This window comes from Pleurotus ostreatus (genome assembly GCF_014466165.1).
Source record: "Pleurotus ostreatus strain PC9 chromosome Unknown scaffold_11, whole genome shotgun sequence".
Lineage (NCBI taxonomy): Eukaryota > Fungi > Basidiomycota > Agaricomycetes > Agaricales > Pleurotaceae > Pleurotus > Pleurotus ostreatus.
In genome coordinates, this window is record NW_023503166.1 from 113,490 (window position 1) to 133,935 (window position 20,446).

At 51.3% G+C, this 20,446-nt stretch overlaps 6 protein-coding genes across 6 annotated transcripts; all 6 read right to left on the minus strand.

The window, feature by feature from the left end:
- Nucleotides 1-1,097: 1,097 nt before the first annotated feature.
- Nucleotides 1,098-1,784, minus strand: PC9H_002343 (uncharacterized protein; the record flags this gene model as incomplete). Its single annotated transcript, XM_036771984.1, has 2 exons — nt 1,098-1,234; nt 1,289-1,784. The coding sequence occupies 2 exons, from the start codon at nt 1,782-1,784 to the stop codon at nt 1,098-1,100; spliced, it is 633 nt and encodes a 210-aa protein (XP_036625630.1).
- Nucleotides 1,785-4,485: 2,701 nt separating this feature from the next.
- Nucleotides 4,486-8,434, minus strand: PC9H_002344 (uncharacterized protein; the record flags this gene model as incomplete). The annotated part of the gene is made up of 16 exons (XM_036771985.1): nt 4,486-4,655; nt 4,708-5,094; nt 5,138-5,336; nt 5,385-5,543; nt 5,597-5,735; nt 5,785-6,342; nt 6,396-6,568; nt 6,624-6,665; nt 6,717-6,780; nt 6,837-6,866; nt 6,926-7,167; nt 7,219-7,280; nt 7,335-7,521; nt 7,576-7,664; nt 7,719-7,772; nt 7,834-8,434. The coding sequence occupies 16 exons, from the start codon at nt 8,432-8,434 to the stop codon at nt 4,486-4,488; spliced, it is 3,156 nt and encodes a 1,051-aa protein (XP_036625631.1).
- A 1,134-nt stretch (nt 8,435-9,568) lies between these two features.
- On the minus strand, nt 9,569-11,253 carry PC9H_002345 (uncharacterized protein; the record flags this gene model as incomplete). The annotated part of the gene is made up of 4 exons (XM_036771986.1): nt 9,569-9,831; nt 9,884-10,594; nt 10,650-11,076; nt 11,134-11,253. 4 exons carry the CDS (start codon nt 11,251-11,253, stop codon nt 9,569-9,571), a joined length of 1,521 nt encoding a protein of 506 aa, XP_036625632.1.
- A 949-nt stretch (nt 11,254-12,202) lies between these two features.
- PC9H_002346 (uncharacterized protein) lies at nt 12,203-14,228 on the minus strand (the record flags this gene model as incomplete). Its single annotated transcript, XM_036771987.1, has 8 exons — nt 12,203-12,299; nt 12,353-12,646; nt 12,706-12,977; nt 13,033-13,051; nt 13,114-13,217; nt 13,282-13,657; nt 13,710-13,917; nt 13,973-14,228. 8 exons carry the CDS (start codon nt 14,226-14,228, stop codon nt 12,203-12,205), a joined length of 1,626 nt encoding a protein of 541 aa, XP_036625633.1.
- Nucleotides 14,229-15,910: 1,682 nt separating this feature from the next.
- Nucleotides 15,911-17,892, minus strand: PC9H_002347 (uncharacterized protein; the record flags this gene model as incomplete). The annotated part of the gene is made up of 7 exons (XM_036771988.1): nt 15,911-16,010; nt 16,079-16,369; nt 16,432-16,722; nt 16,781-16,884; nt 16,944-17,316; nt 17,374-17,581; nt 17,643-17,892. The coding sequence occupies 7 exons, from the start codon at nt 17,890-17,892 to the stop codon at nt 15,911-15,913; spliced, it is 1,617 nt and encodes a 538-aa protein (XP_036625634.1).
- Nucleotides 17,893-18,310: 418 nt separating this feature from the next.
- Nucleotides 18,311-20,027, minus strand: PC9H_002348 (uncharacterized protein; the record flags this gene model as incomplete). The annotated part of the gene is made up of 4 exons (XM_036771989.1): nt 18,311-18,582; nt 18,638-19,348; nt 19,417-19,843; nt 19,902-20,027. 4 exons carry the CDS (start codon nt 20,025-20,027, stop codon nt 18,311-18,313), a joined length of 1,536 nt encoding a protein of 511 aa, XP_036625635.1.
- Between the last annotated feature and the right edge of the window lie 419 nt (nt 20,028-20,446).

Below are 20,446 nucleotides of genomic sequence, written 5' to 3' on the forward strand. Positions count from 1 at the left end.
GCAGTGTTTGAGGGCGGTCTTGGGGCGGGCAAACATTAGAAGGAAAGCGACAAGGTCGCTTATCGATCATCATTGCAAGGGTTTTATATGCGAACTGTGAGCCGGTGGCTGTTTTGAGATCACCACAAGCCTCGGGCGCGGAAAGACTACGCTTGCCCTTAGAATATAGCACGAGCGATCCGTTCGAAATATGGGCGACCTAACACCTACCCAAAATCAGCGTACAAATCAACCCTTATACGACAAAAGCGAAAGATAGCGCAGCCTAATCCATCATTCCTCCCATCGTGTCTAAGCTACAGCTTAAATAACAAACTGGCTGCGCGCTGGCCTGGGTTACTTGATGGCCGTCGCCGGCCTAAGTCCAAAGGGGAGGACGTGCCTCCAAATGAGTCTGCGTCCACATCCCGTGAGCATACACACGAAAGCGAGCAGCAAACGCAAACGCACCCGGGCCTCGCAAAATCCCGCCTCTGCACTGGCCCGTGCTCCAATCCCGCGATGTGCATTAGGCAGTATTGAGCGAACGTCGGGGAGCGGCGCAGAGAGGATGGCAAGCTTCCCGTAGAACAGGCGCCCCCGAGTGGGTATATCGCGCTGACTGCCAGGTTTAACATCAGCGAAGGAAGGAGCGAAAGTGATGCTGGACATACTTGCAAAGCAATCCGGGCAATAGCTACACCATACGATGGAGCACCTGAGCGACCAAACAGCTAAAAGCGACGTTAGCGGCGGGACTGAGGGCGGGGGAAGGACCTTCAGTTCGATAAGGAAGAGGAAGATGAGATCACTCAGTTATAAACAAGCGCCCGAGCACGTGGTACGGCCTCGATCACAAGGTTGCTTCGGCGACGGTCACCCCGACGAGGGCATTGCTTTCGCGTTACAAAGGAATCCCTAAACACAGCGACTACGACGGGTCGAACACGTCCACGAGAATCCTCATAATTATACCACATGATTAAACGTAAAGAACGATAGGCAAGACTATAGCATAGCGAACGGATGTCAAAGAGGGTGAAAGTCACGTATCGAATGTCCATGTACTGTCCGATGACTGTCTATGTGGGAAAGAAGAAGCAGAGGCACCCTCGTACTCATCGCCAGCGAGGAGTGCCCCGAAGGAGGCTGAAACCGGACAGGAAAATGACCAAGAACGTCGTCAGGATACCGACGAATGCCGGATGGGCCACATATTGTGAAAGTGCACCCGAGCACGCAGCGCATGACCATCCTATCGTCGGCGACTCAGAATAAAGGAATGTGTACAATCGAAGCGAATACTCACCGCTACTGATGGGTGTGTATGCCTGCGGTGTGTACAGTGCGAACTTGAGCGCCGTGTTGGGCTGCATGTAGCCCCCGATTCTGGGGGGATTGGGTCCGCGGTCGTCCCATATGTGCAGCGTGTAGCTGGCCTGGGCCAACGGCGTATTTGTGCCGGCCTGCTGCCACGCCCACGGATCCCACACCACCTGCGTCGCCGTCCCGTCTATCACGCCATCCGTCGGGCCCACAGGGTACGTGTTCCCGTTATCGCAGACGGCGCTGACGGTGAGATGCGTAGGAGTGATGTAGAGCGACGTAAAGTTCCATCCGAAGGTGATTAGTTGCCCTTGAGCGACTTTGAAAAACGAAGTGGCGGTTTGGGGTGGTTGTGTGATGGTGACGCCCCCTACGGCTGCTGTCGCTGGAATGGATATCGTAGAGGTGTTCTGCGCCGGTGAGGCAGAGCTGGCTTGGTCGTTGTTGGGCGCAGGCGTCGTCTGCGGAGCTTGCGACATGGCGGCGAAAGGAAAAGAAGCAAACTTTGCTAAGTCTGTCACATCACTAAGGAGAATATCAGGATAACTCACTTAGCAACGGTAAGTTATTATCCCATTATTTTCACGATTTGATGAGTAATCCACCCCTATACTCCAAACGCCTGCCCTAACCTAGAAAGCACATATATAAACTCTGCGACGCTATCTCCTTCTCTTTGTTGAGCGGAGGATTCTTTCCTGGTAGGTTCCCCGAGTCCTTAGCATAGCAGTACTTACTCAAATTGATTTTTAGCTGTACGACCGCTCAGGCGACTCTATCGTGTGGCCTCGCCGTTGATTGCATTGCATGTATGTAACCGTCACTATCTTCTTGACCTTTGCTGAACTATGCATACAGTCCATGCGGCGGGACTGTTCAGGAGTCGCTTGTTCTATGTACGGGAAGCTTGCCATCCTCGTGCCATTGTCAGTTGGCGTCTGGGCTGCTAAATACTGTGGGATTGGACAACAGGGACAATGTGGCGATGGGATGATGCGAGGCCCGGGTATATCTTTTTACTTGCTCAATTCTATGCAGATTTTGACTCGCGTGCGCCCAGGTCGGAGACGGCCATTTTCACAAATTAATTACCCAGACCATCGCACGATCATTTCGTCCTGATAATAATAATACGGAATGTGCTATGCCATTTTTTTTGGAAATTGGGCTGCCAACGCGCCAGCATCGCACACCTCGTTTGTAGGTTCATTTAATAAACTACGACCAAACTTCTCAGCAGAACAGGCGCAAATAGCTACTGTCTGATCGAGATACTAAATCAGCAGTGTCATATATTCGCCCACGGTTTGTTCGACTTTTGTGCTATACGTCGAACTGATGCTCGTACGGGAGGCTAACGAGATAAATACATGGCAATGCGCTTCGAAACGCCTAACTATTGTATTCGCTATTTAACCGAATGTTCCCCATTCTAAACAGGAATTCTCATCCTCGCCTTTCTCTCATCCTCCAATCATCTCTCAACTATTTTCGATCATCCCTCCTACCTTGATTCACATATTTGCTTGCATGGCAATCCTACCGACGTGTCTTTGAGGCATGGCAATTCTGGGATTATATCCTGGGAGGTAAGTCGTTGCTACTGAAGTCTAGTTAGCGCGGGTTCACAATCTGTGTACTGATTTCCCCTACTACCCGCCATTTTTACTCATCGAGTGTTCCCAGTATTGCTGGATGAGCCGTAAGTTCCCCTCCATGCTCTCTTGTACCAACGAGGCCCAAGGGAAAGTGTAGTCGTCGTTCCACGCCCGAGATCTAAAACAGTCTGAAAACGGCTACCGGCTCACAGTTTATAGGTAAACGTGACCAAATGAGAATACTACTCTTTAAGATACCGTGGAGTATCAACGTCTACGGGCGACGCTTCGACGACGAGCGGACTATAGCGCGTTGGCAATCTGCCCCCGAGTGTATCGGAGAGTAGCGCAGATCAACATATTCGGCGTGCGCGAGGAAGATGCCTGAAGATATTATCATCGAACTTACACATTCTGGCAGCAAAGCTCCAGCAGCACTCATCGTTACTCCCGCTCAACCTGCGCACTTTACATCTGAAGGCATCGCAGGGCTACCGGCCGTGATTCAGATGGACTTCCCCTCCCTCCCTCACCTCACCTTGAAGCCGGGCGAAATTCTACCCTGACCCAAACGACGACGCGGCGACCGCGCCTCGATAACACGACGATTCCCGCGTTCGAATGTGTTGCCACACAATTAATGGAGACGGGTCTGCTACCAACGCTCACGATCAGCGCGGCAGCCTCTTGGACGCCCTGGAAGTCAGTCTCGTCAACTCACGGATTACCGACTATCTGGCAGCAGCAGTGTTTCGGGAAGCCGAAGAGACGCTATGTATCTCCAACCAGCATGGGCAGCGACGGCCGTTCTGGTCTATTCTCAAAGGGTCGCCTACTTCCTCTCGACGTAGAAGGCGGTCCGCAGCCTAGCGTTTTAGTGCCTCGCAATGGGATGGCTGGTCGACCCTCCTGCAACTACCCCCAAGAATCGAGGGGCTTGTCATCCATCAACTCGAGCAGTGGCGATTCACTGCATTTCTTGACGGCTGGATTTCACGGTTTCTGCCAAAGTTTAAGAGTCTTCAGCTGTATGTAGTTGAGACCTGGTTGCAGCCAGGGATTGCGGAAGGGGTGTACAGGAAGATGAAAGACCTGACAGATTCAGTCGACTGGGGGTGACTGCTAATGATAAACCGATGTTCTAATTGGTCTATGGTTACCTATGAATTCCACGTCATTCCGTAGCCGTAGCCGCCACATCGCATGTTCTGAGCCAGGAATTGTAAAGCATTTTGTGTCACGAAGCAAATGCTTAAGCTACGACGTAGACTCGATGACTGACTCGATATGCGTGCCCAAGCTACGGCGCGGCTATGCCCTATACTTATACGTAGCCTCCGCATTTTACACTCGTGGCACCGCCTGGCACCCTGGCACGAACCTATCTTCACCGATGACGCTACTCGAAGGTTCAAAGTAGGTTCGCTAGAATTTAGTAATGATCAACTCATAGGTGTCAAGTCCCTTAGAGCGCATGTAGCGAGCGGACGATAATATGTCCTGTCGAAACGTGATTCCAATCGGTGGCCCGCCAAATTTGTTTCTAGATTCTGCAAAAGTACAATTCGGTGCTACGCATCCATCAGGAATCCCAGATCGCCCCGAAGGCTGGTATACCTCGACTCATCATCCCGTACACGACCTTCTTTGTGAGTTTCTGGTTTGAGATGATACAGACTGCCTCCGCGTCGAATTCCCGAACAAGGCGGTACGTCAGCTTCACCATATCTGGTTTACCATGCTTGCGAGTATCTATCATGTGGGTAAGTGAATATTCCTAATGGATGACAACAGAAAACCGTACCGTATATCACTGCATCGGGCGACGCACTGAGAATCGAGTCGACGAGTTTATCGCCGAACGTCTTGCGGACATCTGGAGAGGTCCAAAGTAGCTTGATGGGCAAACGCTGCTCGAGAATACACGGCGTGCAAGGACCGATGCCGCTGCCAGTCGCCACAAGGACAATGCGCCGGAAGATGGGAACAATACGCAAAACACCACACGTAGGTATTCCGCGAACCCACAATTCTTTCGGCGGATCTGCGATTTGTTTGGACGTCCAATCGCCGGCACGAGAGACAACGAGGGAATACCCCTTCTTTCCTGGCTCGGGGATAGTGGCGAAGCCATGCCATTCGAACAGGGGGCTTTCCGAGATACGGGTGAATGATCCAGAGACGGGCGTAACTATGGTGGGTAAGTCAGCATGCGAAATGTAGGTGAGGAAGACGCGTCTCACCGTAGTCGAAGTAGAGCCGTATGGCATGTGTAGAGAGAACCTCCGTCCGCACGGGGACCTTCCGCAAGCGAAGCCATGGAAGAATGATGGAGCACGTCATGATAACGACCAGCCAAAATGGTGCTGATTTGACGAGAGCCGAACCGAGGGCAAGCCCAGGTTCTTTGTAGTCATTGGTTAGGAGGACAACCTGCCATAAGATTAGCCAGCGAATAACCAATGCGAAAGGTAGACGTACCTGAACCCACACCAGCGCCGTACATGACCATCCAAAGAAGCGATGCGTGCGCTCGAAGTTGTCGTGCTTCGACGTACGCAAAGCTGGGTATGCAAAAAATATAATGAGGAGAAGTAGGAGGAGAATAGAATAAGTTATCGTGACGGTGGGGATTGAAATCTAGCCAATAGTTGGTCAGTAGTCTGTCGAGTGATGGCCGCAGGGTGACTTACTGGCCCCCCCTGAACCAGCTCCCTCGTTGCTTGAACGGTAAACGCCACAAGCCACATAGTCCCTGAGATCGCGCAACCAGAATGCAAACCGCCAATGCTATACACCCTGGCGCACACTCGACGAATCGCCATTGGCCAGCTATGGAATCTATTGAGTAACGTACACATAACAAATCAAACGGACTTACGATGGAGGAACAGAACAAAAGAGGGTGAAGAACGCATTGATAACATAGTCTTGCCGCATAAGGATTGCGCAGAAGAGGTTTGCTATGACGATCTGCCCCAATTGCAGAGAGTTCGGTTCCCCCTGAGCGAAGGTAGCGATGAGAACTGCTATGTTCGTCACAAAGACCACACCAAAAAGTCGACGATACAATGAAAATATTTGGTGTCGTATGTTCCGAACGAATTTCCCTTGAGTTTTGTTGGGGACGTCATCGTCTTGGTAGCCAGCCCAGGAGACTTCGTAGCCTTTCTCGATGCTCGAGGATGACAGGGCAGAGACAGACACTTCCAGCCCAGGAGCATCCTTCTTCTCTTTCTCCGAAATCTCGCGTTCTTCATAGACAGGAGGTGGCGAAAGCGTGGAGGAAGAGTCCTTGCTGAGAAGTTCTCTGTCGATTGTTGGCGAACTTTCAGAAGCTCCCGTCGTAGCAACGCTCTTCGGGGCGTCGCTATGCGTCGCTACCTCGATTTCTTCCTCAACCTTCCGGCGGAGGGCTCGCTTGTCCACTTTTCCATTGCTTTGATATTATAATTTCAGAATACAGGTCTACTGTGGGGCAGAGTGACTCACGTCGTGTTCGGGAATTCTTCCATATGAATGAATCGACTTGGGACGGCGTAATATGGTTGAATCTTCGCCACTGCCGCCTGTACGTCCTTCGGTTCGACTGTAGAGGGCGTGAAGAACCCCCAAAGAACATCATCAATAAGGAGGGCGACGGCAGCCTTCACCCCGGAACAGGTCTGTTATCACTGAGTTAGGAACGCTGGGTCTTACGAGATAGGAACCGCCACTCACCTCCATTGCAGCACCGACACCATCAAGCTCTACACGGAATCCCTACGATTGGACATGAATTCCCCTCAAGAACATAGAAATACTATGGCGAACCTTGATCTTAACCTGATCATCTATGCGGCCGAGATGTTCCAACGTGCCATCTGGACGCCAGCGTCTGCAGGGGACGACATTTAAGCTCAAAACGATTCGAGTCTGAAGCCTCATGCTTACCCAAGGTCACCAGTATTAAACATCAAGGACCTAATTATTTAGTCAATAAGACTATTTTTTTCCGCGGATGAGGCATGTGCCTAACGTACCCATCGTTGACGAAAGGATCTAGTTTGTACCTCTCCTCCGTTTTGTCGGGTAAGTTGAGGTAGCCCCTCGTGATGCCTGCACCACCAGCCCACATGATCCCAGGCTGTCCAATAGCAACGGGAGCGAGATCTTCTGCATCACGATGTAGTACGTATACGTTGTTGTTTGGAGTAGGCTTTCCGATGCTCAGCGACTCTCCCGATACGTGATGATGAGGCACCATAGTATTGACGATTGTGATCTACAAAACGATCAGACAGGGTAAAAGTCCATACGGAAGATCATAGCTTACCTCCGTAGGTCCGCAGCTGTTATAGAAATGGGTGCCATTGCTAGCCCACTTGTCCGCAAGATCTAGGGTTTGTGGAGTGAGTATGGCTCACAGCGACGATGAACCTGATGACGTACTCTGAGGGCATACTTCTCCAGCAACGGCAACGACTTTGATGTTCGGATAATCAACAGGATCATGTGGAAAGAGCATGGAAGGTGTGGCAATCACCACGTCCACCATCTTCATCACCGCGCGCCAGTCCTTCGAGGATTTGCCCCGCAAGAACAACGTGCACCCGTTAGCGAGGCTGCCAAGAATTTCCTAGATCCCATACGTCAATAAACAGCAAATGACGAAAGTGACATCCGGTCCTACCCAAGCCGCCATGTCAAACGCTACATTCATGAGCTGGGAGACCCCGCGACCTGCGCGCATCTCGATGTTACCAGGAGCAAGACACACGACTTCGATGATCGCATGAGTGTCGGCGAACAAACGAAGCAACGATCACAACTTACGGTTTGTGACGTTTCGGTGCATCACATCTACGCCTTTGGGAACGCCTGTAGTGCCTATTGGAGCACAAGGCTTAAGCATTGAGTGTCTTCTAATTCACGAGGGGACCGAGCTCACCGCTGGTATAGACAATGTAGGCGCTGTCGTCAGGATTAGATAAATCAACTGGTTTGCCGCATTCGTCATCCGTAATGGTAGCGAGAACATCATCTAAGCAGATGGATGTCGCGTTCGCTGAAATGACCCGGGATGCAAATTTGCGCAGTGAAAGCACACAGTTTGCCTCCGAGTCTTGAATAATGTGGCTGAGGGTTGAATCGGCAACGATGTTTCCGTCCAAAGGAATATAGCTAGCGCCGCTCTTGAGAATCGCAACTATGCCTATAATCATGAAGATCGACCTCTCGATGAGGAGGCAAACACGTTTTCCGGGCACGACGCCATGGATATTGCGGAGATGTCGAGCAAGAAAATTGGCTTGTCGATCAAGCTCTGAGTAGGTAATTGACTTCAGATCGCTGGGCGCGAACGGGTCCACAACGGCGAGAGATTGGGGATGAGATTCGACATGAGACTCGAAGGCGTGATGTATGCAGGAGAACGGAGACTGCTGTATCGGCCCAAACGAATGCTTGCTGAAGAAGAGCTGGTCCGAAATGGTTAGAGTGGAAAGAAGGCTTCCAGATACCGCTCGGCCGTTAGATAGAGATCCTGGCATCTTCCAAGCCCGCCTTGGTTAATGGAAAACTGGGGAAGGAAGGAAGTAGGAGCCAAGGTGGCTAGTGGAGGAGAGAGGTCTTTAATAGCAATGCTTCCGTGTGGTGTCGCCGAGCATCCATCTGGAAGCTGGAGGCATGGGTTCTCAATTATGGAAGATCTCGACGAACAGTCACATATGAATCTCCAGATGCGTATACCGTTTGAGAGGTCTAGGTTGATCTGCTAAGACAATACCCTTGAGGTTCTGGAGAACTGAGGAGGTGATCACCGGTGCATACCAACTATACCGCGAGGTAGCATACTCAGCTCCGTTGGTGACGATTGGGAGCTAATAGCAGTGATTAGATCTTGAGCCTGATAATCTTATCGGATAACTCGAAATATGTACATGCCTTTGTCGACGATCTTCCATGTGTGTGCAGGTAATCATGCTATGCTTTTCTCTTTCGCCTTGTGCTTGCTGCCCGATGTCCGGAAGTACCTTGTCGGTCAAATCGCTTTCCAGTATCGAGGCAGCATGCTGCTGGGATGGTGCCACTCGAAGAGCATTGATGCAATTTCCATGTCGCGTGGAGTTTATACTCTCTACAAGCTGCGGTATTAAACATCAGTGTGAGTCGAATAACAATTATTATCAAGAAGCTGACATTATTAGACTCGTCTCAGCGTGTTGACCGTAGCTGAAATCGTCTGAATGCCGTGGAATCACCGCCGGTGTACTGCATGTGAAACAACATCCATAGAATATTATCCACTCCAAGGAACACGATATAGTTGCTGGTACGGTTCGGCATAGGCTGAACCACCACGTACGATCTGATGGTGCGCCAAGCTTCTGGTAAGAACCTTCTCTTTGAATGCGTACCTGCTGATGGTGAGATACAGCATGGTTGCCTACAGAAGTAGGAGGCGGGAGGTACGTTGCAGCTGACGGGTACAGGGAAAGCCACGTTCTGTTCAATTGACTATATTGACCGTGGGAACCAAACTTTCCGGCTTGGCAACTTCGCGCGACGTCGACGCCCTTGGCACTATTGCCCGGCTTTCGAACTGGTCGATAATGTGGTAAATTTGCATTGAAGACGCCGCTTCAAACGTGATCAGAATTGGTGATAAGTTACAAGCGGTATGTTTACAATTTCCAGCCCCCCTTCCATACTTCCAGAAGATTGTCGGGGTCGTATTTACTCTTGATTTCCCTCATCTTCTTCAGGTTCTCTGCGCCGTAGCTCTCCAGGACGTTTTGCGTATCCAATGCATAGTTCAAGTAGATGTACTTGTTCAGCAGTCCACGTTCGCGAGCCAACTCCGTCGCTGCTTTGATGTACTCTTGGGCTTTGGCCTTCATGACGGCACTATCTTGAGGATCGTTCCAGAAGACGCAGCCAAGTAGAACTAGGCAACGAATGTCAATATCTCGCGGAATTCATACAGTTGTAACCCATACGGAGTTGATCGCCATCCTCGACCGAGAGGCCTAACGGGTTTCCCCCTCGCTTGTGTCCAGCGGCAATCATGCCTTCGTTGATGGGCTGAACGGTGATCGCCCATGCGGCACCGGGACGATCGTGGTACGGCTCAAAAATTTCCCTGCCCTTCAGCTGAATATCCCAAGGCAGCTCTGCATCATTCTTGAAAACAACAGAAAACCACTGCGAATTCCGCCCACCGGGCGAGAGCATGTCTACTTCGTCCGTGATCTCGCCTAGATCCGCAACGCGCATCGTGCTTTGGAATGGCTCGATATCTTGGAGGCCATCGAAAAGGGGGGAGGGGTATGCTTGTGGCGCGAGGTAGACGTTGGGGGACCAGATAGCGTAGTCTTTCATTTCAGGACTCCACGCAACGGAGATGGCGGACATGCCGTGAGGATCCTCCTTGAGACGATCGGTGAACGTAGCAAGTTGCTTGAATAGCCTGGGACCCGCACTCCCGTGATAGAAGAGCGAGCCACCCCATATCTGAGGGCGGGGTATTGTGGGCATCAAGAAACGGGTGACGATCCCGTAGTTGGTGCTGCCGCTTTTCAACGCCCAGTAAAGATCGGAGCGTTCTGACTCGTTTGCGTGGACGATGGATCCATCAGCAAGGACCACTTCGTAATCGAGAACATTGTCACTTCCGAGACCCATTTCCGTTGACAGGAAGGAGACACCACCTGTGGCACGAGGGTGAGAGGCTCTTCATGTGCCACGAAGGATATGTAAACTGACCTCCTATAAGGAAACCACCGACGCCGACGCCTGAGGAGCGTCCACCCACCGTGTGAAGCCCGTGTGGCTTCAGGAATCCATAAACTTCTGACCATTTCAGACCAGGAGCGATAGAAACCGTCTTCCCATCATCCTTCAGTTCCACCTCCTTCAAGCCCCCAAGGTCGATGGTAAATCCGTTTGGACCGATATTCGACGAGCCTTCCCAGCTCATGTGTCCGCCAGCGCGGACGGCGAACTCGCACCTTGTGGCAGTCGCGAATTTTATTAATCGGGAGAGGTCTTCGGTTGTGGCGGGGGCTATGCGACACGCTGGCTTCTGGGCGGCTTGTTCGAGGGAGTAATATGTAGATGACTGCGCGGAATATTTAGATGAGGCGGGATATAGGATGGTAGAGGAAGTTAGGATGTCTTCGAGTGCGTTGCACTGGAAGGTTGGTAGATTATTACGAGTTCAAGCAGACGAAACGGGTGTCGTACGTACACATTGTAGTGCTGTAGTCCGCACTCCTTCGTCAAACGTTTGTGTCTGAAGTGGCTGCTGGGTGGTGGCGAACGACCTTGTCGCCAGTGCGAATAGAGCAAGGTAAGCCCCGGTGTGCATGACTGCTGATGTGATTGGTATACCTCGACCGTATCATTTTAAGTACTACTTCCAACCCCAGTTAGCAGGCCTTCGGATTTCGCGCCCAACGGTACATGATCGATGTGTCTACGGCATGTCTGGGCATCAGAAAAGACTCGAATGGGGATGAATGAAGAAAGGAATCGCCGAGCAAGATTTGTATCAACGAAGATTGGCAGTGCGTTCCTTGTGGTTCAGTTCGGTGTTTTCATAGAAATTCGTCGATGCTAATCAGTGATACTTACGGTATGCAGGAGGTAAGGCCGAGAGAAGTGTGGCTGCAGGACATGCTTGTGCCAGCTTTGGAGAGACCGTCACAGAAAGCCACCGATTGCCATGTCGGTGTAGGCTCGTGTACAGAAACCAGCGCTCTTGTATGATACGCTATATGATACGTCGATGAGGATGATCTGAGAAGAGATCGGGATCCGCGATACTGGATTCGGATAAGGGAGCAAACACGACCAAAGCGACTCCGCGACATACGCGTGATCAGGAGTGCGCACTACTGTAACTCAACACGAGCGAGGGACTATGGACGTGCCCGAAGCTGGCCATGGCCCATGCCTCACAGAGAGGATCCACCCACCGAGTGCCCTTTAGACTTCGTACGAGACGACATTACACGATGCCAGCTCGCTGTCGAAGCGCAAAGCGCGTCAGCGTCCAGTTGCATCGTTCGAGCCTCGTAAACGATGGTCTCCTCGACCTCACCAACTGAAGTTCGCCGGCGGCTTCAATAGGACAATCTTTAGACCCATATCCAGCAGAGCGATGGTCAGCGGCTTTTTGAATCGTGGTGGCAATAATTCTGTACCCCGTCACTCCATAGCAGACAACCCCAAGCCAATGTTTATTTGCTCTCTAAACAAGACAGTTCATACACACGTCTCTATGCTAACTAGGCTATACAAGCAAGTAACGATATCTAAATAGGCAAACCATGACGATCCTTCGTCTCAGCGAGGATAGTCTCGACTTCAGGCGACCTAGCGGTAATGGAGCACAGGAAGGGTGCTGGACGGCTGTAGAAAAGTGAGCATGCTGGTTCCAGGCAGATTTATGTGTTCAGACTTACACTACAAGCCCCTCATCGATACTATTCTGCGGGTCCGGCATAACGATCTCTCCAGCCTCGTTCTTCCCAGGGCGAATATCGCACGCCCACAGGATAGAGGCGATCTCGATGAACATGCTGTTATTGGAGACATGGCGGCCGACACAAATCCGTCTTCCGAAGCCATAGGTTACGTGCCCTTCGTCCTTGGTATCTGTTGGCATGGCCTTCAGCTCCCCTTCTTCGTTCAAGAACCTCTCCGGGCGGAAATCATCGACGTCAGGACCGTAGACCTCCGTATCGTGGTTCAATCCCCTGAAAATGGTAAAACTCCGTCAGCTATCGATCTCTGAATGTGAAGCACCGATACCTACCAAACATTCACCAAGCAGATCGTGTCCTTCGGGATGAAGTGCCCCTCGTACCAATCGTCCTGGGCCAGCCTGTGTGGGACACCCAATCTGCCGACTCCGTTCCACCTCAGCGTCTCCTTCACCATTGCCTTGATGTATGGAAGATGGTCGTAGTCCTGGAATGTAGGCATCCTATCGCGCCCGACGACGCGATCAATCTCTGCTTGTGCGCGAGCTTGGACCTCGGGGTAGAGAACCATTGCCTCCATAAACCAGGCGAGTTGGCCCGATGTCTAGAATTGCGACGTTCAGAATGGAGAGGGCATGCAATGCTTAGAATGGACATACCGTCTCAGCACCAGCGGCACTGTAAGTAAAGGGAATGATGAGTACAAGTATTACGAGATGTCGGCGAGGGTGTCGACTCACTAGAGCGTAGCAGATACCCAGGCAGCTTCTTTATCCGTGAGGTTCTTCTTCTCTTGTTCGGTGATGATGGTGGCAGCGACGCTGGGGCGTTGGTCACCGCTTTTCTACGGGCGAGTGTACGGCATCAGCACCTGTGAAAGAAGCGTGACACGGGAGAATCGTACGCACAAGGCGAGTCACAACATCAGCGAAGAGGTTTTCGAAGAGGACGGAATCGCGCTTGAATGCATCCTCAGCATATCGTCTCCAGGCACACATCCACCGCGGCAAATGCTCCATCCACGTGAAGTACTCCACCAAATACGCGCCCGGGATCGCCGCCTTCAGCGCCCTCTCCGTGAAATGATTCACCCGCAAGATAACGGGGTCCCTGCTGTCTTCCATGGGAGGCAGCCCGTAGATCATGGATAAGACGAGAGACGTGGATGCGCGGCGGAGGTGGGAGTCAAAGAGGTCCGGGGAAGCGAGGAGCTCAGAGACAAGGAGAGACGATTCAGTCTCTTGGAATGGGAAGTAGGACTTGGCAACTTGGTTATTCATCGCTCTACACGCAGAGAGATTACGATGGTGGAGCAGGAGGAAAGGAGAAGACCTACTCATGCGATGCCCTTCTCATCCGCTTCCAGACATCGTTATGCTGAGCGAACGCAAATACCAAACCGCCCGTCAGCAGCTCTCCTGCGACGATATTTCGTGGTCGGTCAGAGTAGATGCCCGCTCTACGATCGAGGAGATCGGCGGCGGCTTTGTGCGTGCCAAGGACGATTGTGTTTTGGCCGGCGATATTTAGATAGACTACGGGGCCTATCGCCGCGAGCGTCAGATATCACTCGTAGGAGATAACGGGGAAAGAACATACCGTATTGTTTAGTCCACTTCTCGAGCGTTACCCAGAGCTTATCTGTCAGTTGATGCAGATTTCCTATGACGGGTAATCCTGGCGGCCCAGGAGGAAGCTTCCCCTTAGGCCTTGCCATATAGGAACGCGCTGCTACAAGGAGCACTATGGCGACCGGAACACTGAGTGTCCATGACGTGAGAGAGGGGTAGAGCTCAGCGTATGAAGAGGAAGAGGGCGCTGCGCTGGAGATGTTGGACCATGAGAGGTGGCTCATGATGAATGTGAGCGACTTGTTGCTTGGTGGAGATTTGGGTCAGCAAGTACGAAGAGGTGGGAGAAATGTTGGTATTAAGTACTGTATTTTGAACGCAAATATAAAATCGGCGGGGCGCGAAGTTCGGAATCCGGGGTGTTTGGACGCTCCAGCCCAGGGAAGCACCAGGTAAGACGTGACTGATTGATGTCAACTCGAAAATGTCCTTCAACGGACGAGCTGAGTTGAGGCTGGTTCAATGAAGTGACTCATGCTTCATGCATGTACGTTCACATCGTATTGTGGATGTTGTTGGAATTATTCCTTGGGGTAAGACAAAGATTAGCTGTGGAAGTACGGATTCGATCAGAAGATGGTTACACACTCAGATCATGGCCTCAGACAAATCACAACGTTGAGCTTATGCACCATGCATGTTCCTTCCCCAAATCGAGTTGAGACAAGCGATGACTACCACCGTGTATTGCAGCAACGGCACAAGCGAAGGCGCTCGATCACTGCAAGATTACTATCACTCTAGATAATATTGGCATCCTCAGGCCTATCGAGATCAGCTTATATCTTCCGCGATTGAGATTCGATCGTGCTCCGAAATTTGGCATTTACTTTCATGATATCAGGCTTGAAGGGGGTCTGTCATACTATTGTGTAGTGTTGTGGGACTCGGGAGATGCGACGGAGGCGCCGGGAGGAAGACGCGCTGTTGTCGTGAAGGTGGCTGTGCAACAAGATACGACATCTTTTCGGGCATCCGGCGACTCAACCCGTATCACGCTTCGAAGCCCCTGAGAACAGATAGGGTCGCTCTATGGCTCTGCCTGCAGGGCACAGGCGTGTAGCAAGCTCCACTGCTTAGCGAAGGCGCGTTTGGCGGAGTGGTGCACTCGGTTGTAAGAGCAGCAAACTATAAGTTCACGTTTGCGCGGGCAAAGATAAATTGTATTAGTATATACCTGTAAGAGCAGCAAACTATAAGCTACGCGCGCGAGTAAGCAAAAGGGAAGTATAGAAGATAGGTATAGTACTCACTTCACGTTTGCGCGGGCAAAGATGAAGTGGTCGTTAGCGTGAAAGTAAACTATAAGTAGTATGATATGATTCGGAACGCGTAAGTAGGTAAATATCATATGCATTAGATAACGAAGAAGCAGACGAGAGGAAGAGAAAGGGTCACTAGGGTCCATGGAGCATGTAGACAGATGTCGGGGTTGTGGTCCATACACAAGTCCGAGATTGGGTTTGAGCTTGACAGGCAATTAGTTCTCGCGTTTACGGTTTGCCATTCCAACATCGGTCCCCAAAGACAGAGAGTCTTTTAGTACGGCAAAGAACTTGTATGTAATGTGACGAACTGACAACGGTAATCAACGATCTAGAGCAAGTGACAGCATATTGGGCTTTGAAGCAGGCAGACATTTGCTTCTGACCGTACGCTGTCATCACGTCTGGTCATCCTAGCTTTGTCCGCTTCTTGTTTGATTTCTACTCGCGAAACCATCAGCGTAAGCAACCGGCCGACTTAAACTAACCAACAAAGTAATTTCGTATTCATAATCAATCTTCAGGAGTAAACACATCTAAGGATAATTGAAGCACATCGTCCCGCCAGATATACAACACATATTGTCGTTCTACGTCCTACGTGTAAGGAATACATATCGTTCTACGTCGCGTGGCGTAACTCAAATTTGGCCGTAATTATTCAACTCAATGGACTGGGCAATGATGGACGGAACTTCGGGGAACCTTGGGGTTATATCGCAATCGAATGGGACGGTGTGCCTATCAAACCCGTAAAGTCATACCAATCAGTAAATCAGAATCCCATCTCAAACAAAAATAACACTGACATCGTCAAATCCGACGTGCACTTATCCGCATCAGGCATGATCGGGTTCCCCTGCGCATCCTTCTTCGCCTGGATATTGCATGCCCAAGCCATGCTCGCGAACTGGATGAACAAATTGTTGTTGGCAACGTGGCGCCCGACGCAGATGCGCCGGCCGAAGCCGTAGGTAACATGGCCCTCGTCCTTGGTATCTGAGACCGAGGGCAGGGGCTTTCCAGATCCTTCAAGGAAACGGGCGGGGTTGAACTCGTGAACGTCGGGCCCGTAGACTTTCTCGTCGTGGTTCATGCCCCTGAAATAACCCAGCCATCAGCAACTGGCTACAGGTAACAACAGCCGCCGTTTGGGGCTCACCAAATGTTTGCCACAACCAATGTTCCCTTCGGGATGAAGTAACCGTTGAACCAGTCATCCCTTTCCACGCGATGGGGGACACCGAGGGGTGTTGCGGGTCTCCACCTTAGGACCTCTTTGACCATGGCCCTGCAGTAGGGGAGGTGGTCGTAGTCGTCGAAGGTGGGCATACGGTCTCGGCCTACGACGCGATCGAGCTCTTCTTGGGCGGCGCGGAGGGCGGAGGGGTAGACTACCATGGCGGTTATCCACCAGCCGAGGGATCCGGCAGTTGATTCGGAGCCTCCACCGCTAGAGAATTGGTAGATCAGCATTTAGAAGGTGATCGTAGGAAAAGGCTAGGACGTACTACATAGCCGCTGCCAGCCAGACTGATTCCATAGTAGAGAGGTTTTTCTTTTTTTGTTCTTCGATAAGAGTCGTAACTGTGCACGGCCTGTTGTCTCCATCGGCCTACAACGAGTCCTCCACAGTTAGTAACAATATCTAGCCGGAACTGCAGTCGCGCATACCATCCTCTTCTTAACTTGGTTGTAAAACCCCTCGAACATCTTGCTGTCCGTCTTGAACCACTCCTCGGCCTCCACCCTCCACGGAGCCAACCACCTTGGCATGTACTCCAAAAAGTGGAAGAACTCGACCCAGTACTTCCCAGCGGCCGCGCCGAGCGATCTCCTCAGAAACTTGTGGAGGGTGATGAGGGTGGGGTCGGTGGAGGTGCGCATGGACTTGGTGCCGTATACGACGGACATGATGAAAGATGCCGCAGAACGCTTAATGTGATCGTTCCACATAGAAGGCGCTTTCATGAGGCTGTCGGCGAGGAGGTATCCTTCGACTTGCATGAACGGACGGTAGGTTTTGGTGATTTGGTTGTTCATCGCCCTGCGCGATAGCGCATTAGCATCAACGTAAGTATCGAAGAGACGTGTGATGGCTCACTCATGAGAACCTCTCCTGACACGCTTCCACTTATCGTCGAAATGCATGAATCCGAGTAGGTATTCGCCTGACATGATCTCAGAGGCGACGATATGGCGGGGTCTGTCTGAGTAGATGGACGACCTCTTATCAAGGAGCTCCGTGGCGACTTCGTGGGTGTTCAAGACGATCATTGAACGCCCTGCGAGGTTCACATAGAAAATCGGTCCTACAAAGCGCACACATCAGACTACGTGCTTGCCATCCCAGCTCATATCCAAAGTGCTCACCATAGTGCTTCTTCCACTCCGTGAACGTGAGCCACATATGTGGTCCAATATCGAACACACTCCCAATAACGGGCCACCCCCTTGGCCCGGGGGGCAGCTTCATGTTCAACGACGCCGACTTGTACAGTCGATGAATGATGAAGGTGGACAACGCCAACACAGCGAGCTTAGGCCATGTAGAGAATTGGTCGTTTGGTGAAGACCAGAACGTCGCCGGCGCTGTGGGGATCCATGATACATTCGCGCTCATATTCGACGTGTTTTCCGAGGTGGGTGAAGAGGTGGGAATGGAAAGGACATCGTTTTCTGACGTTTTATGATTGAATTAGCTCTACAGGAATGTTGATCAGTACCACTGACTCCACCCCCGGTGAATCGTTTCTTTCGGGGTATTGAACGTTACAGAGCTGATCGAGATCCACGTTGGAAGATCCTCGCGCGTTCCACAGCCACCGGTGTCTGTGGCGCGTGGGAATACGTGGGAGTTCAGTACCACGTTGTTCCATGATCCTTGTCAAATTCCATGAATTTCTTACGCAATTGGGTGAGCTGCGAGTCGCGTCAATTCCGCACGCAAGTCAGGTTCACTGCGTAAGGACGGGTTTCACTTGGTGCGTGGCACTGGAGTTCATTCAATGATAGATGATATATCCCCGCTAGACTATCGACTATAGTTCGTCAAGCTTGTATCCACCTTTCCACACTTTGAGCAGACCCTTTGGATCGTACTTCTTCTGCACAGCCTTCATACGCCTGACGTTCTCGTCCCCGAAACTCGCTAAGACTGGCTGCGTATCCAACGCGTAGTTCAAGTAGATGAAACGATTGAGAAGGTTGCGCTGCTTGGCAGTGTCCGTCGACCATCGCAGGAAGTCTTGCGTCGTAGCCTTGATCTTTCCGTCGTCCTCTGGGTCAGTCCAGAAGATGGATATCAAAAGAACTATATGGAAAGGTCAATACGATGTTGAAACGCCGAATTTGCAGTGGTTACTTACGGAATAGATCGCCATCCTTTTCGGTGAGACCGAATGGGTTTCCTCCACGATTCGCAGCAGCAGCGATCATGCCGACATTAATGGGTTGTAACGTGAGCGCCCACGAGGTCCCCTCCTTCCCAAGGAACGGCGCCATAATATCAGCGCCCTTCTGATAGATATCCCAAGGCAGCGTCGCGTCTGCCTTGAACACCAAAGCGAACCACTGAGTTCGGCTTCCGCCTGGGGATGACATATTGATTTCGTCTGTGACAGATACGAGGTTTGTGATGCGCATGGTATCGCGCACCGTCGGGATTTCCTCGAGTCCATCGTAGAGTGGGCTTGGGAAGGGTGTAGGTGCGAGGTAGGCGTTCGGTGACCAAATGAGGTAATCATTATCGGCTGCGTTCCAAGCGATAGACAGCGCGAATAGGCCATTGGCATCGACGGCGAGTCTCTCCGTAAATCCGACGAGATAATCGAGGAGGGTAGGGCCCAGGCTGATGTTGTAGTAGAGAGATCCTCCCCACATTTGATCCAACGGGAACGTCACCATGTCAAAGCGGGTAACTATGCCGTAGTTCGTGCTACCACCTTTGAGAGCCCAGTACAGGTCGCTTCGCTCGGCTTCATTGGCGTTGACGATCGAGCCATCGGCTAAGACGATTTGGTAGTTGATGATGTTGTCGCTTCCGAAACCGTGCTCGAGGGAGAGGAATGAGATGCCACCTTAGCGAGTAGGGGGGATGATTAGCGAGGCATACATCATATGCGTGATTGCGAAGAAGGATATTTACCTCCAAGAAGGAAGCCACCTACACCGACGTGGGACGACCGGCCCCCGGCAGTATGCAGATTGTGGGGACGTAAGAAGGTATAGACATCGGCCCAGGTCAATCCCGGGGAGATAGAGACAGTCTTCGAATCGTCCAGAAGCTCAATCTGCTTCATGTCCTCCAAGTCGATAGTAAACCCTTCGGGACCGATGTTCGATGAACCAACCCAGTTCATATGACCGCCCGAGCGTACGGCAAAATTGCAGTTACTTGTGGTAGCAAATTTGATTATACTTGAGACGTCTTCGGGACTGGTGGGTGCGACTCGGCAGACAGGGAACTGTAGGACCTGTTCGCCGGAGTAATAGGAGGCCTCCTGAGCCGCATACTCAGGGGAGCCTGGCAGAAGGACTTTAGAAGGGTCTAAGATACGCTTCAGGCCGTCGCACTAGAGAAAGAAGGTCAGTCCGATATATCACCAAATACAGACCTAATGCATGACTTACACATTGAGCTGGTGAAAGGTCTTGCTTTTGGGTGGTGTTTCTGGGCAGAAGATTCTCTACCGAAGCACCAAACGTGAATGTTAGCGGGATAATCGCCGCGAGGATTGCAAACGAAGTACGCATCATTGATAACGCGTTCAATACAGCAATTGCGCTGATTTCACGCGGCCTTTATAGCTTTTTCCGGCATTTGCGCTGACGAAGGGAGATGGCGGGCCTTGGAGCAAGTGATTTGGACTTGGAAACAGACGAAACATGAAGCAGTAGGTCAAGTCAAAAAACCAAGCGCGCCCGAAGAGAATGGCTGAGCAATGAATTGATAATCAATGAGGAACGGGCCCAACGCATAACCCTGGCGGAGAGGCACCGACGGACGTATTGTCCCCAAATGATCGATTGATCGGGGGCTACCTCCTGATTGGGCTCTTATCTAGATTGGACATTCTGAAATCCTTCTGGCATATTACGTTCTGCTATATATAGCTATGGCAATGGATAGGCATCTCTTTGCGTTGCGATAGGGTTTGATTATTATCATAGAAGAC